Below are 13460 nucleotides of genomic sequence, written 5' to 3'. Positions count from 1 at the left end.
AGAGAAATTATTACTTTTATTAATGTTATTCAGTTTACACATCAAAGCTTGAAAACTTATAAATTACATAAAAAATTAAACAAATACTTTTGCAGGGTTTCTCAGTATACGCAAATGTTTGTGTGTCTGTGAAAAACTCATGTATGACAATCAGTTACAGTAGGTTCCAATGAAAAGTTCGTGCGCCTGTGAATTCATGCAACTCGAATCGCGCAAGTTCGGGGTATTACTGTATAGTAATTATTAATATCAGCTAAATCTGGAGGTTCATGCAGATTGACTTATGATAATTCAATACAAAGAGAAATTGAATAACAAACAAGAATCAGCTTAGCCTACAATATGGTATATCGTATACATATATGGTAGCCTAGCCTACATTATACTGTACTCTACATTCACATATTAATATCGTATTATACAAGCATCAACATAACAAATATGCATCTTTTCATTGATCTTTAAAATGTTATGCTTTACTTCACTGTACCCAATAATACTGTATTTATACTTCTATTGCTTTTGTATTATAAAATGCGATCATATTAATCATGTTTTGGTTTGGAAATGGATTACGCAGTAAGTTTGTTTCGCCGTATTCAACTCAGTTCAGAGCACTTTTCTTGCCTCTAGTTGGCAAATGAGTTCAGTGTTATTGTTATACAGCAAGCTTTAAGTCAAAATATAACTTTAATACGTCTTGTTTGAAATTAATTTAGCTATTTTTCTGTTAACAGATGACGTTGGCCGTTGGGGGCATGTTTGTTTTTTTGTGAAAAAATCAAGAGTCCGCCATTTCACTTATCACTACACACAAAGCTTATGTATTTATCTTTCATCAGTGTGAAAACAGCAGTAATATGTGTTCTTTCATGCCCAGTAGTTTTGATTAAAATGCTCTCTCCCATTTTATTTACGGTATAGTTTCATCCACGTTGCCGATGCACGATAACTGATTATCATTTGCAGCTTGAACATTGTTTTCTCAGCTTCAGCTACAACTTGCAGCTTAAATTTAGCAGAATATTTCCTTGCCGATCTTAGATCCATACTAAATAAGGGTATAATGTAAAAATATATCAGTCCTATTCTCCTTAACATCATTTGTACCATAACTTAGGTACAGTAACTGTTTATGACCATATGATGATGGTTGAAACACAAGCAAAACAGCTGTTGTTATTCGATTCAGTTATAGGCAAAACAATAGTTTCTCGTTCAGTTGTTTATGTCTGTATGCAGTTATGCAAGAGTATAACGTTACTAACAATACTTTTATCATTCTCTTTTACTTTTTTAACTAGAAGATGGGACAAAGAGATGGAGGAAAAGAAGTTGGTCTACTGTAATTTGGTCTCTCTCGCTGCCTGATTTTACGGTGCTACCTGTGCCCGCGTGAAATTTAAAAATATTTTATAAATATTGCATATTGGTATTAACTGCTTACCCCATCGCAAAATCGAATTATCGTAAGGCGAATTATCTTAACTCGAGCACTACCTGGGTAACTGAGTATTTTAAGTTTTATCACAAAAATTGCATATTTAGTCATGAAAATGATATGAAAATACAGTAATAAGTGAATATTTCTCGGTGAAAAATACCGCGAATGGGCGAATTTCCTACAAATAATGTGTATATATGTTCCATAGAGAAATTCGCGACTAGGCGAGTCCGCAAATCGTGAGAAAGTGAATACGGGGTTAACTGTACAAATGTATGCAAATCTTTATTTTTATACATACTACGATGATAATCAATATAATATTACAGTATAATCAGATTCTGTGAGTGAAAATTATATTTTTATAATAAAATAGTTTTATACACTGTATACTTACCCAGTAATTACATAGTTATTAGTTTTCCACGTATGGCAGCCTAATTTCAAATTTTGGGGGTAGTGCTCCAGTTACTCACTGTAGGTGCACAGTACCGGCCCCTAATGGCAATACTAGGAATGACTTAGCTAACCACCTCATTCTGTTTTGTGCCTAATGTCCATCAGAGGGGAGGAGGGAGGGCTCCAATCATGTAAATACTGGTAAGTATATATAAAACTTTATTTTATTACAAAAATATCATTTTTATATAAGTGACTTACCCAGTAATTAAATAGCTGATTCCAAATTGATAGGAGGTGGGATCATGGACATATTCTACTCCAAAGCATTAAGTCATGTAATGAATCTGAAATAGAAAAAATGCCAGCACTGAAAACAATGTTTGTCGTTTCCCATCAGTTAAGAGAGCTATTGCACGTGGATACTGCCTCTGGTTGGTGCTCATCTCAACTTGTAGTGGCGTGGCGGTATAGCCAAGGGTTATCTCCTACTTAGGGGGAACTCTGCAGCTAGGGAAGTGCTCTGATGGCTAACACAGCATGACAGGTGACCACCTTTGCCCTTGGTGCAGCACCAAAATAAAAACAACCAGATAACACTAACACCTGCACTGAAATAAAACCACAACCCATCCACTGACAGTGGTAAGTGCTCCAGGTATGTTGTACCCCCTGGCTCTCCAAACTCAGCACCTTACTGAAAAGGTGAAGAGATAGTAGCAGAGCATCCTGTGCTTCCTTCCGTGATGCCAAGCCATTCAATAAAAATGGTCTGGAGGTACTGGAAAATTCAAACACTGTTTAAGCTTTCATAAAAATAGTAAGAAGCAAAAATCGCTTACACTTCTGGTAGGTCGATATAGAATGGACATAGAGAGGATATAGCATCTGAAAACTAAGGAGGTAGAGACTGATGTGACATCATTAGCTTAGCTTCAAAGTAGGTAAAACTGAGTTGTTTAAAAAATGAAGTCCATATCAGATGGAAGACAACACGTTTAGACAGAGGGAGAGACGGGTTCTTGCCATAACTCCCTAGGTTATGGATGGTCCTCTGATTTCCTGTTCAGCTCAGGCAATTTCAGAAAAACTCCAACTAGACAGAGAGCTCTCTATACTACTTCCAGGCTGGGGAATGCTACTGGGCACTTGTAGCAAGAGTTGTAGCCAGACGAGCTGGGTGCCAAGCGAGCTAGGGGGTCGGGAGCTGGCGGACACTCAGAACATGAGTTGGCACCAGGTTGTGGCTGGCACCAGAGGAGCTGGGCATCAGGCGAGCTACAAGTTCAGGAGCTGGCGGGCACTCGGAGCATGAGCGGCGCCAGGCTGTGGCTAACGCCAGAGGAGCTGGGTGCCGAGTGAGCTACGAGCTTGGGAGCTGGTGGACACTCGGAGCATGGCCAGAGGAGCTGGGCACCAGGCAAGCTCAGAGTTTGGGAGCTGGCAGACACTCAGAGCATGAGCTGGCACCATAGGAGCTGGGCGCCAGGCAAGTAAGATCATGAGATGTTGGGTGCTCCTGGAAGTCAAGGGAGTCTATAATGATCTAAAAGGAGAAAGTACAGATCCAGGTCTTGGGTGGGACCTTGAACCTGGCTAAAATACCCAAGGGTAATAAACAATCTGAGTCAATTTCTTCCTTGCTTGGTTGGGTAAAGGACTTGAGGAGGGATGGAGATTAGAATAAATCTAGGTCCCCTATGCTTAAACATGAGTTAAGCATGGCTCTATACTCCTAAATGGAGGAGTACTAGAGAACCTAGACCTCTTCAGAAAAGAGGTAAACTGCCATTGGATCTCAGATGTCTCACAAGGGGATACCAAGTGTCTGCGGTAATAGTTACAGAAAATCGACCCCTTAGTCTGGTAGATGTAGTTAAAAGATTGACTTTTGAATGTCATAGTCTTTACGACACGTCTCAAAATCTTTTTGACTGACAGGCCTCCAGATCGCCTGAAGCCTGTCTGGGCAAGAGCGGACCACCTTTGGAGGTATCTCTTGAGGGAAACTGACGGACGAGAAACAGTTGGGGAAGGAACCTGGAAGGTCCACCAACAACCTTTGCAGATTCGGGAGTCATTCTATCTAGGACAGAATGGGACTATGAGGGTCCTCGTAACATAACAATGAGCCTGAAACTTATTTAGGGCTTCCCTGAACCATAAGAATGTGTAAAGGCGAGGAGAACCAAGAAGGATCAGTCTGTATATGGCGACTGTTGCCCATACTAGAGGGTTTGGGGCCAGAGAATCCAAGGGAGGAGGCAAAGGGTGCTTGTGGTGACAGACAGGCGCAAAGTCATCTCGCCCCATAGGGTCCACAGATCCCGAGAGACCAGGGTATCGAAGGCCCACTCAGAAGGAAGGATCTTCTTCTGACGGCTCAATATGACTGCCAGACCTTTAGAGCCCTGAAAAATTTGTGTGGCCAGAACACTTGATTGATTTGTCCACCGAAGTAGTTCTTTTGTTGTTGGAGGATAATGGCGCGAACTGCAGACAAAGTGCAGACTCACTGTTGACTCTGCAGCCTGTGTGGACTGACAGTACCTTGTACAGCCTGAAGCATATGCAGAGCTGTATGTGGAACAGAACTTATATCTAGCAAACTCAAAAAAGGGCTGCAAAGTCCATAATCCACCAAATTCTAGGCACAACAAAAAACAGAGGCCTAGTCCAAAACCTGGCTGTGACCAACTCTGTAGGTCAAACACAAAACCTCTAAAAAAAAAAAGAGAGAAAAAATTAGCCAGTGAGAGGGTGTTAGGCACTCAGTGGTGGAAGCCAAGCATCAATGGTGCCAAGCGCTCTGGAAGAGGGGGAGGGCGTTTGGGAATCGGTGCCAGGTGCTATTTGACTGGTGCCAGGAGATTGGAAGTTGAATCCAGGTGTGAAGTTGGACCAACAGAGTGACAGAGGAACCACAGTGAAAATGTAGGAAGGCTGAGAGATGAAGCTAGCCTCCCTACCTCTTGACAGGAAGCAGAGAATGGCAACCGTAACTGCAAGATGAAACAAAAACACGTTACAGTGCTTTTCTGCGCCAGAAACCTTGGAACTGGATGAAAAAATTAAGACTCTCACATGATTACATATCATATGAGAGATACATCCACTAAGTTTCCGAGCTAAAGAAACTTGCGGACCATCTGAAAACACTCTTGGCAGACGGAAACAGCTCGAAAATTCAGAGTTGAGGCTGAAAACCAAAACAGAGGACTCTGTGACGATGATTGTGTTCTGAGGAAGGGGTGATGATCTGTGAGCGCCTTCTTTTGGTCTCCAAGCGACAAGATGCTTCGAGTAAGTGCCCATCTCCTTCTGCTAAGTGCTCTCTTCAGCCCACTTCACCGCTTCAGACTTCCACACCTGACCGCTCAGCGCCAACATCTAGGCACTCAGCGCCAAAGGTAGGACGCTCAGCACCTCTTCCTTCTTCATTGGCTCAGGAAGACTGCTGTAGCCCTGATTAAGTGTCAATTTGAGGAGCTCATGTGCTTTAAGAAAGAAGAAGACAGTTGTTTCCAAGAGTATGGACACCTTATCCTGTCTCTTCGGACATCTCCGTCAAGACACCTTTCCAGTGGCTGACTAACACTACACCTCCATCAAGACACCTTTCCAGTGGCTGTCTAACACTGTACCTCCATCAAGATGCCTTTTCAGTGGCTGTCTGCTGACACCTGCAAACAGACTACAGGTTTGACTGAGGGGGCACCCCCTCGGACTCCCCTTGGCCGCCAGCATATCCTCTCCCCTGTGCGGGGGAGAAGGACAGTGACTTTAGGTCTAGGAGATCAGAGGGGCCACTACACATCCAATAAGACGCCCTTCCGGTGGCTGTCTGTCGATATCTGGGACCGGCAACAGGCACGACTGAGGGGTGACTACCTGTATGTAAACCCCCAGACCTCCCTTGGACCTCCAGTATGTCCTCTTCCCAGTGCAGGGGAGCCAGAAAGGGCCCTTCGTCTAGGAGCATCAAGGGACGAGTAGCCACCTCCTCCACTACACAGCACTTCACTGTTACAATACTTAAATTCATGATAATCGAAATATAAGGCTGGCAAAGGCACGGGAAGGAAGCGAGGGAGCCAGATGTGGGAGCAAGTGGATAATATAGGAAGGCTAGCAGCAGGAGAGATTTGGCACAAACCCATTAATCATAGCATAGCCTTAAACTATGAAGAACACATCCCGATGCGTGAAACTTTGCATTTCTATGGAAAAGATTTCCGTGCATTTGCTTAGGCAACTTCCAGATACTCTACTAAAATTATTTTTTCTAAGCAAACTCCACCTTACGAGAGAAGGAGGAAGGGCAGAGAACACTGGAGTTTACAACTAATGGGTTTACGTAACATTAGTTACAGGAAAACTATCAAAATCATCCTGGTATTTGTTGACTGCCAAATTTTTTCTGGAACTTGGCTGAAGAGTCTTAGAGTGGGAAATGAGAACACATCAAAATTGTCCCAATACCGTAGCACTGCATCTATTTCAAATCCAATGGGTCCAGCTGAGAAGAGCAGTAGGCTGGAAGCTTGTTGTTCAAGCTCATAATAGAAAGGTTAACTATGGGCAGTACCTACAACTGACAATGGCCTGCAGACCTTGACAATCAGAGACCACTTTAATGGCAGACTCTATAATCACCTGCTCAGTGAGCTGGAATTTTGTGTGTCCCCATTACATGTCATGCTTTTCTGCACAAATAAGATCTCTAGTACTAGGTAACATATTCTTCAGAAAGACTGCCTCCCTGATTCTTGAAATTAATATGGTTGTGGTGTTGTCTGACATTAAGGGGGTCTAGCTACTTTGGAATAAAAAAAAATCTAAAAAAAATACTGTTGCAAATAGGGGTTGAAACTTCATATACAAATACTGTACTGCAAATACTGTACTGCAAGTTATTATTTTTGTAATGAATTTAAATGTCCTGAGTTAGTCTCAAAATTTGGTCAATATAAATGATTTTTTTTTGAATAGTTTGAAAGTGTCTAAATGCTTTGTCATAAAGTTTTCCTTAATTATCTAAATGCTATACTGTATAGTGTAGCCACTTTATTATGCAAGCACGAATGACATCATAAAATCTTCCATTGCAGTGCATTTATATATGCTTTCTTTTTATATTTGGAAATATCTGAATGTGAAATATAAACAGAATGCCAAAGTTTCAATAAAATAGAGTACATGTTGATGTTGAATTTTCTATGAATATCTGATGGTGTGAAAATAACTTTTGAGATATTGGCCCAAAAGTTTTAAAGCACTACGTGGGGCTGGGTACGGAGCTAATCATGGAGCGATATCCTTCTCTTTCTGAGAGTAACTGAAGTCTCATTCACTGAGTAACTGTCTCTGTTCCTACAGTTGTCACTTAAACAACCAGAGTTGCCAAAAAAAGCTGATTCCATGCTGTGATCGCTTATTTTTACCGGGTAAAATGAGCATATGGTTGAGTAAACATGGACAGTTTTCGCTATGCAGCAGCCAAGCTGCACCTTACACACTCGGCGCCCCTAGAGGCCTTAACATCTCACACACTTATCTACAGTATTTGCTGTGTCATAATGGATCCTTGAATGCTTTAGGAAGATTTCTAGCTGTTTTTTTAAATGTTAATTTTTTTACCCCAAGTAGCTAGACACCCTTAAGGATAAAAGTGTCAAATACACCTAAGAAAACTGTATTAAACAGCGCTAATGTTGTAAACAGTTATTCTATGACAAGAAAATAACCTTACATACAATGTCTGGCACTACTTCACACAAATGATGGCACTCCCTGGTGAGACTATCTGCAGCTAAGGCAACTCAGTAATGGAAATAACCATTGGATTAAGGATAATTGAGAGGAAAATAATGATACAATACAAAAGCAGGATGACATAGGGAGAAAAAATTGTAGTCCTTTATAAATATTCAACATTCTAGGGAACTATGAACAGACAAGTATGAGCATGTCCCCATATGCACAGTACGTAAACTTAACTAATCCTTCTTCCTTCAGTGTTGTCTAAGGCATTTCATGAAGCACAAAATGACGACCATAAAATTTCTGTATTCAGAACGATGAAAATTAAGGAATGCTGAGATCCATGCACTGATACAGAGAAAAAAGCACCTAGATATCTAATGAGTGAACAGGAGGATAAGATAAAATGAATGTTGAATAAATACAAGATCATGGCTCTGGTAATGGCCTTTAATTACCTTCTCCTGAAAGTAAAACTAGGTGAAGGATGCTGAGTAAGTATACATTGCCTTGGGGACTGGTTCTCATCCACATGATACCCCAGTACCTCGTTTTATAAACTCTAGAGCGTGCCCCCTTTCAAATTATTAAATTATTTGTTTTTGTCAGATAATGTAATGGTTTGAGATTTTGTATGATCAAACATCTAAAATTATTACTTCTTGTCCATAACAGAAGTATTATCTCAAAACACTCATCCCCGGTTCTCATGGTTATTCAGAAACCTGGTAAAGTTGTTAAGTGACAACAGATAAATTATAAAAAACTTTTTCAAAATTTCAAATGAAAGTTCAAGGCCATTAATAAACTATAGAAACAATTCCCCAAAGCCTTCTGAAAAAACAAGATGATAATGGAAAAGATTTTTTCAACTCAACACTTCATTCCATAAGAATATGTTTATGCATACACCATGAAAGTTATGATGCAAGCACAGAAATAATAGTACATTTTAAAAGATATCCAGCAAAGCTTAAACAATATCATTATGTCTAAGTTCTGCTGCAAAAGGCAATTTTTCAGTCCAGAAAAGGTATAAAAGGTATAAACTGAAAATGTAGATGTTCTAGCAAATTTTAACACTACAGATATCTACTTCAAGTTGGAAAAAGTTCAAATAACTTAAGATAACAAAACCTGCTTAAATATGATAGTTTACCCCTGCTGTTGCTGCTGTTGTTGCTGCTGTGAAGGTGGCTGATTATTTAAAAGCTGCAGATTGGATTTAGGCGACAGGAGCGTAAGAAGCACATTTATGACATGAGAAAGGGACGATTCATTTCGTTCTTCGTGAAGTAATAAATCCAATAACTTATTTATAGTCTCTTCACTGGAATAAACAAATTACATTCTTTAATTAGAAAGGCAATAACTTACATTAAAATTTTGGCTTTAATACCTAAAAAATAATTTTATACAGTTATTAATAAACATACAATACAATTATGAATATACATAACATTGAAATCACAATCAAAATGAAATATTTATTAAAGCCTTTAATTTTTGGTAAAGTCAGGACAAAGCAAACTGGTCTAGGAAAGTATGAGTAATTTGATTTTACAAAATCTTATAAACAAGAAAAGAATAAATTCAATACAAATGTTAGCATCCTTAACTAAACTAAGTTCACTGAAACCCATGAGCATTCAAGGCTGTAGACTAAAGCTGATACAAGGTAGCAAAACTCACTTTCTGCCACACTTCCAGTCACAAAATAACTTGGGAGCCACCCACTAATATACAAGTGGGTACTATAGTTCTTCACTTACCAATGACAAAAAATAGTGGCAGCAAAACCTATCAACAGCTATCGAAAGGCCTAAAAAGACAAAAATCCCACATTTCACCTAGCTACAGCAAATAAAAAGCTTATCATTTTGTTGCATTGATACACAAGGTATTAAGTCATATGAGGTCTTCTCAATATCAACTCCAAAAATGGATCTGATAATGTCCAGCTAATTTCCACTTCACTGTCTGTTCACTTGCAAGAATCATGAAAATTTGCAAAATTATCAAAACCATCTGAATGACAAAAAATTATTCACTAAAATGCAAGAAATATTCATAAAACACATTGCTACAACAATGTAAATTTTAACTTAATATAAAAACCTACCACTGAGACCTAAAAACTTTATTCATAGCCGATCTAGGCAATAAATTCAATAGCAAATAAAACCCAAGGGGCTCTATATTTAAGACCTCTTAAAGTACAACTGTAGGAGATAAAAAATAAAAACTTTCTACCTCTTGAAAAATAACTTGAGCAGATTTTTAAAATATCTACTATATACCTTGTAAGTGCAGTCCAGATAGGTATTAACTAAGCAGATAACTAATGGGAAAGGGACTTTGGGTTTAGACACTTGATCCTATAGGGGAAGGTACCATCGAGTGCTTTGTTAAACTGCTTTCCGCCTTTACTTTTCATCCATTTTCTTCCTCTCTCCCTAACTAGCTGTCGAATTTCTTAAATTTTACTTTGTTTCAATCTGCACTGTCTTCTTTCTTTCTGTAATTCCTCAGATGAAAACAGTTGAGGACTGAGTCAACAGACTATATATCCAAGAGAGCTCCAAAGGGAAATCAGCTTGCAGAAAGACAAGTTATAGGAAAAGGAGATAACTAAGTAAGTATGAGGAATAGAAAACAAAACTGGTACACCTGAAACTCAGATGAAAGCAGAGACCAAGAATTAACTTACTCTTCTCTTACATACTGTATTCGGAAATCAGACGATTCCACAACTGCACTGGGCAAACCACTCCACATTTCAGTTGTAGCCATAATAAAACCCATAGAAAACTGAGTAGTAATAGACCTGATGCTAGAAAACGACAAACTATTTGCAGCAGCAGCCTGCGAAGTTTGAAAGAAAAAACAGCTGGGTCTAGTAAATAAGAGTGCAAAGGATGTTTGTCATTGTAGTATACTTTATGCAACAAACACAGAGAACTCATTTTACATCTATGCCACAAGTCAGCATTAAGAGCTGGCAAGTTAAACTTGACTGATGAATAACTCTATCCACAAATCTGAGATGCAAGTCAGCACCAGTAGAATTCAGTGGAGAACAGTATTCCCAATAAGGAACAAAAGAGTTAAAACACCTAGATATAATAGCTTCATCACAAAACATTTTAAAACATTTTCACAAGATCCCAACTTTTTGAGATCAAAAGCTACACCTAAAATCTTAAAAGATACTGATATTTTAAACTGTACCATTTAAATGACAATCAGGTTGCAAAGGCAAAAGTATGGTCTACTATCATACTACACGTTTTAGAAGTGTTAAGCACCATGCCCTAAAGCCTACTCCACTCATGAATCAGTACCAGATCTCTCACACTAGGGCTACTCCACTCATGCATCAGTGCCAGATCTCTCACACGTCTTAAAATGAGAGTCAGTCATCTCAAGCTTATTTATAATAAAACAGGTTTTGACATAGGAAAAACCTATTTTTGATAGCTGCTGTGAATCTTCAAAGGAGTTACAACCTTATGGACCCCCAGGGCTCCATAAGACAGACCAACCAATTACAGCCTGTCCCCGGTTATCAGCAATCTGGTTTTACGGTGCTTGTCTAGCGACAATAATAACTGGATTTTCGGGTGCCGATATCCGCTTTTCAGCGCCGATACCCGCCTAACAGAGGCACCGACATCTGCTCACCGGCACCAATAAGAGCCGATATTCGCCAATTTCCGGTTATTGTCACACCGTCGGGAATGGAACCTCCGCTGATAACCAGGGACTGGCTACAAAGAATTCTCTTATAGTTGGTCTTGGCCAGAACAGTGCTTGTTGGCAAAGTGATAGAAAATTAAGGGCTCGGGACAGGAGGGCTCTATCTCCTGTCCTACAATGACTACCTCAGCTCTCTCTGCCTCACTCACACAGATGTGACTTCATATTCTGGCCATCTTCATTTCACACCATGTCTGTGCAAGGTTAATATTCACCCCAGGCCCATGCCTTTTCGTCAGGAAAGGTGGGTGGGTTTGAGGACTCACAGCAGCTACCAAAAATCAGTTTTCCTACACCAAACCTGTTTTTTAATAACGTAGCCTCTGTTCGTCCTCAAAGGAATTGACAGGTGATGAAATGGCTTAACTCCTAACACATAAACCAAACAAAGCAGATTAATTTTGGGTCCGAGGTATAATCATAGGTTATTAACCATTTTCTTCATTCCAAATGCCCATAGGGTTTGGCAATAAACTGTGGTACCTCGTTTTTCGACCGAAATTTTCAAGGAAATTTTGTGTCGTATGTCAAACAAATACTCGTACTTCGACCCGACCCACTGTCTTGTTTATACTAGTAGTCGACATCCTACCTCATCCTATGAGGTATGTACATAAAGTGCAAGCACAATATATAGTTTAATGATAACCATATTCAACAAAATAAAAGAATAAAGCATTTCACAATAAAATTTAACATTAAAGATGAACAAAATTATATGTCACTGCAGTGACCCACAGCTGACCTGGCATAAAGGGAAGAGCGTTTATACTGTTCAAGAGAGGAGGAGAAGAGACAGTAAAAACATCACTGGATGCACATAAAAACAGTAACAATTCACTCAAAAAAACAAAAGAAGGGAATTTCACAATAAATTTAAAATAATCATACAATATAAAAATAATCAATGCAATACAGTAACAAAAAAACTGAAAGAGAGTCTTACTTCAGCGAACGTTTGGGACTGAACTGAGCGAGACAGTAGAGAGGAGAGGGAGGAGATGGTAGTGGGATATTGGGTGGGGGACAGGGGTCTGCTTCCCACTGACTTCCAAGCTGTACCACTGGGATCGGACTCGGATGATTTTTCTCTTTCATTACAGGAAGAGAATATCCATGGCAAAAGATGCATTTGGTAAGATCAAGAAATTAGTCACCAACTCAAAAATATCAATGAATCTTAGGAGGAGATTTGTGAAATGTTTTGTTTGGTCTGTATTGTTGTATGGCTGTGAAACTTGGACCTGAGGAAGGCAGACGAGAGAGAGGTTGCAGGCTGCAGAAATGTGGTTTTGGAGAAGGATGCTGAAAATATCATGGACAGAAAGGAAAACTAATGAGCAGGTATTAGAGAGAGTGGGCATTAGAGAGAACTTTTGGCTTCAGGAGAGGTAGACAAATGCGGTTTGCGGGTCCATAGTGAGAAGACAAGAACTAGAACATCTCTCTCACTGGTAAAATCAATGGAAGTCGGCCGAGAAAGACCTGAACAAAAATATATGGATGGATTGGTGAGAATGACTGGAGGAAGAATGTCTGCAGCCTCAGTTGCTGCAGAGAGTCGGAAATAGAGAGGAGTGGCGAGCCATGATTGCCGACGCCTTGGGGATATGGCACCTGGATGATGATGATGATGATTACATTTCACCGGTTTGCTTTCACTTACACTTGATTAGCCAGAATCACTTCTTTTTGTTACGGTACAATACCTATCGAGTGACAATGGCTTTTTACAATTTTTTACCACTGTAAAAGTAACTCATCCCCACATCATGAAACACACTGGCACTGTGTTCAGCTTCTACATGCCTTGGATTGTTTGTTTAAATGACTTCCCTGTGAAAAGTTATTTGATCTCTCTTTCCTTTTCTTCCTTGCATTCTTTACTTATTACTTATTTGTTTGCAAAATCCTCATGTTTACTGGATTACAATTTTAAATTCTATTATTTGCCATAAAACCGGATCGTCATTAACCGAGCCTGCCGTTAACCGAGGGCTGTCTGTACTGTATTGAGCATATCTAAAATACAAGCAGTCCCCGGTTATCTACATTGCTTGGTTATCAGCAATCTGGTTTTTCAGGGCTTGTCTAG

At 39.6% G+C, this 13460-nt stretch overlaps 1 protein-coding gene across 35 annotated transcripts in view; it reads right to left on the bottom strand.

Moving 5' to 3' along the window:
• fmt (phosphatase 6 regulatory subunit 1-like protein fmt) overlaps nt 1-13460 on the bottom strand; it is a 253522-nt gene that overhangs the window by 135126 nt on the left and 104936 nt on the right. For all 35 annotated transcript variants that reach the window (XM_067081658.1, XM_067081718.1, XM_067081630.1 and 32 more), the window contains exon 8: nt 8766-8936. In XM_067081658.1, coding sequence (XP_066937759.1) covers nt 8766-8936 — 171 coding nt within the window. The remainder of the gene's footprint in view (nt 1-8765; nt 8937-13460) is intronic.

Source organism: Macrobrachium rosenbergii, chromosome 3 (genome assembly GCF_040412425.1).
Source record: "Macrobrachium rosenbergii isolate ZJJX-2024 chromosome 3, ASM4041242v1, whole genome shotgun sequence".
NCBI lineage: Eukaryota > Metazoa > Arthropoda > Malacostraca > Decapoda > Palaemonidae > Macrobrachium > Macrobrachium rosenbergii.
The sequence above is the reverse complement of the archived record's forward strand: the minus strand, read 5'-3'. Positions and strand labels throughout refer to the sequence as shown.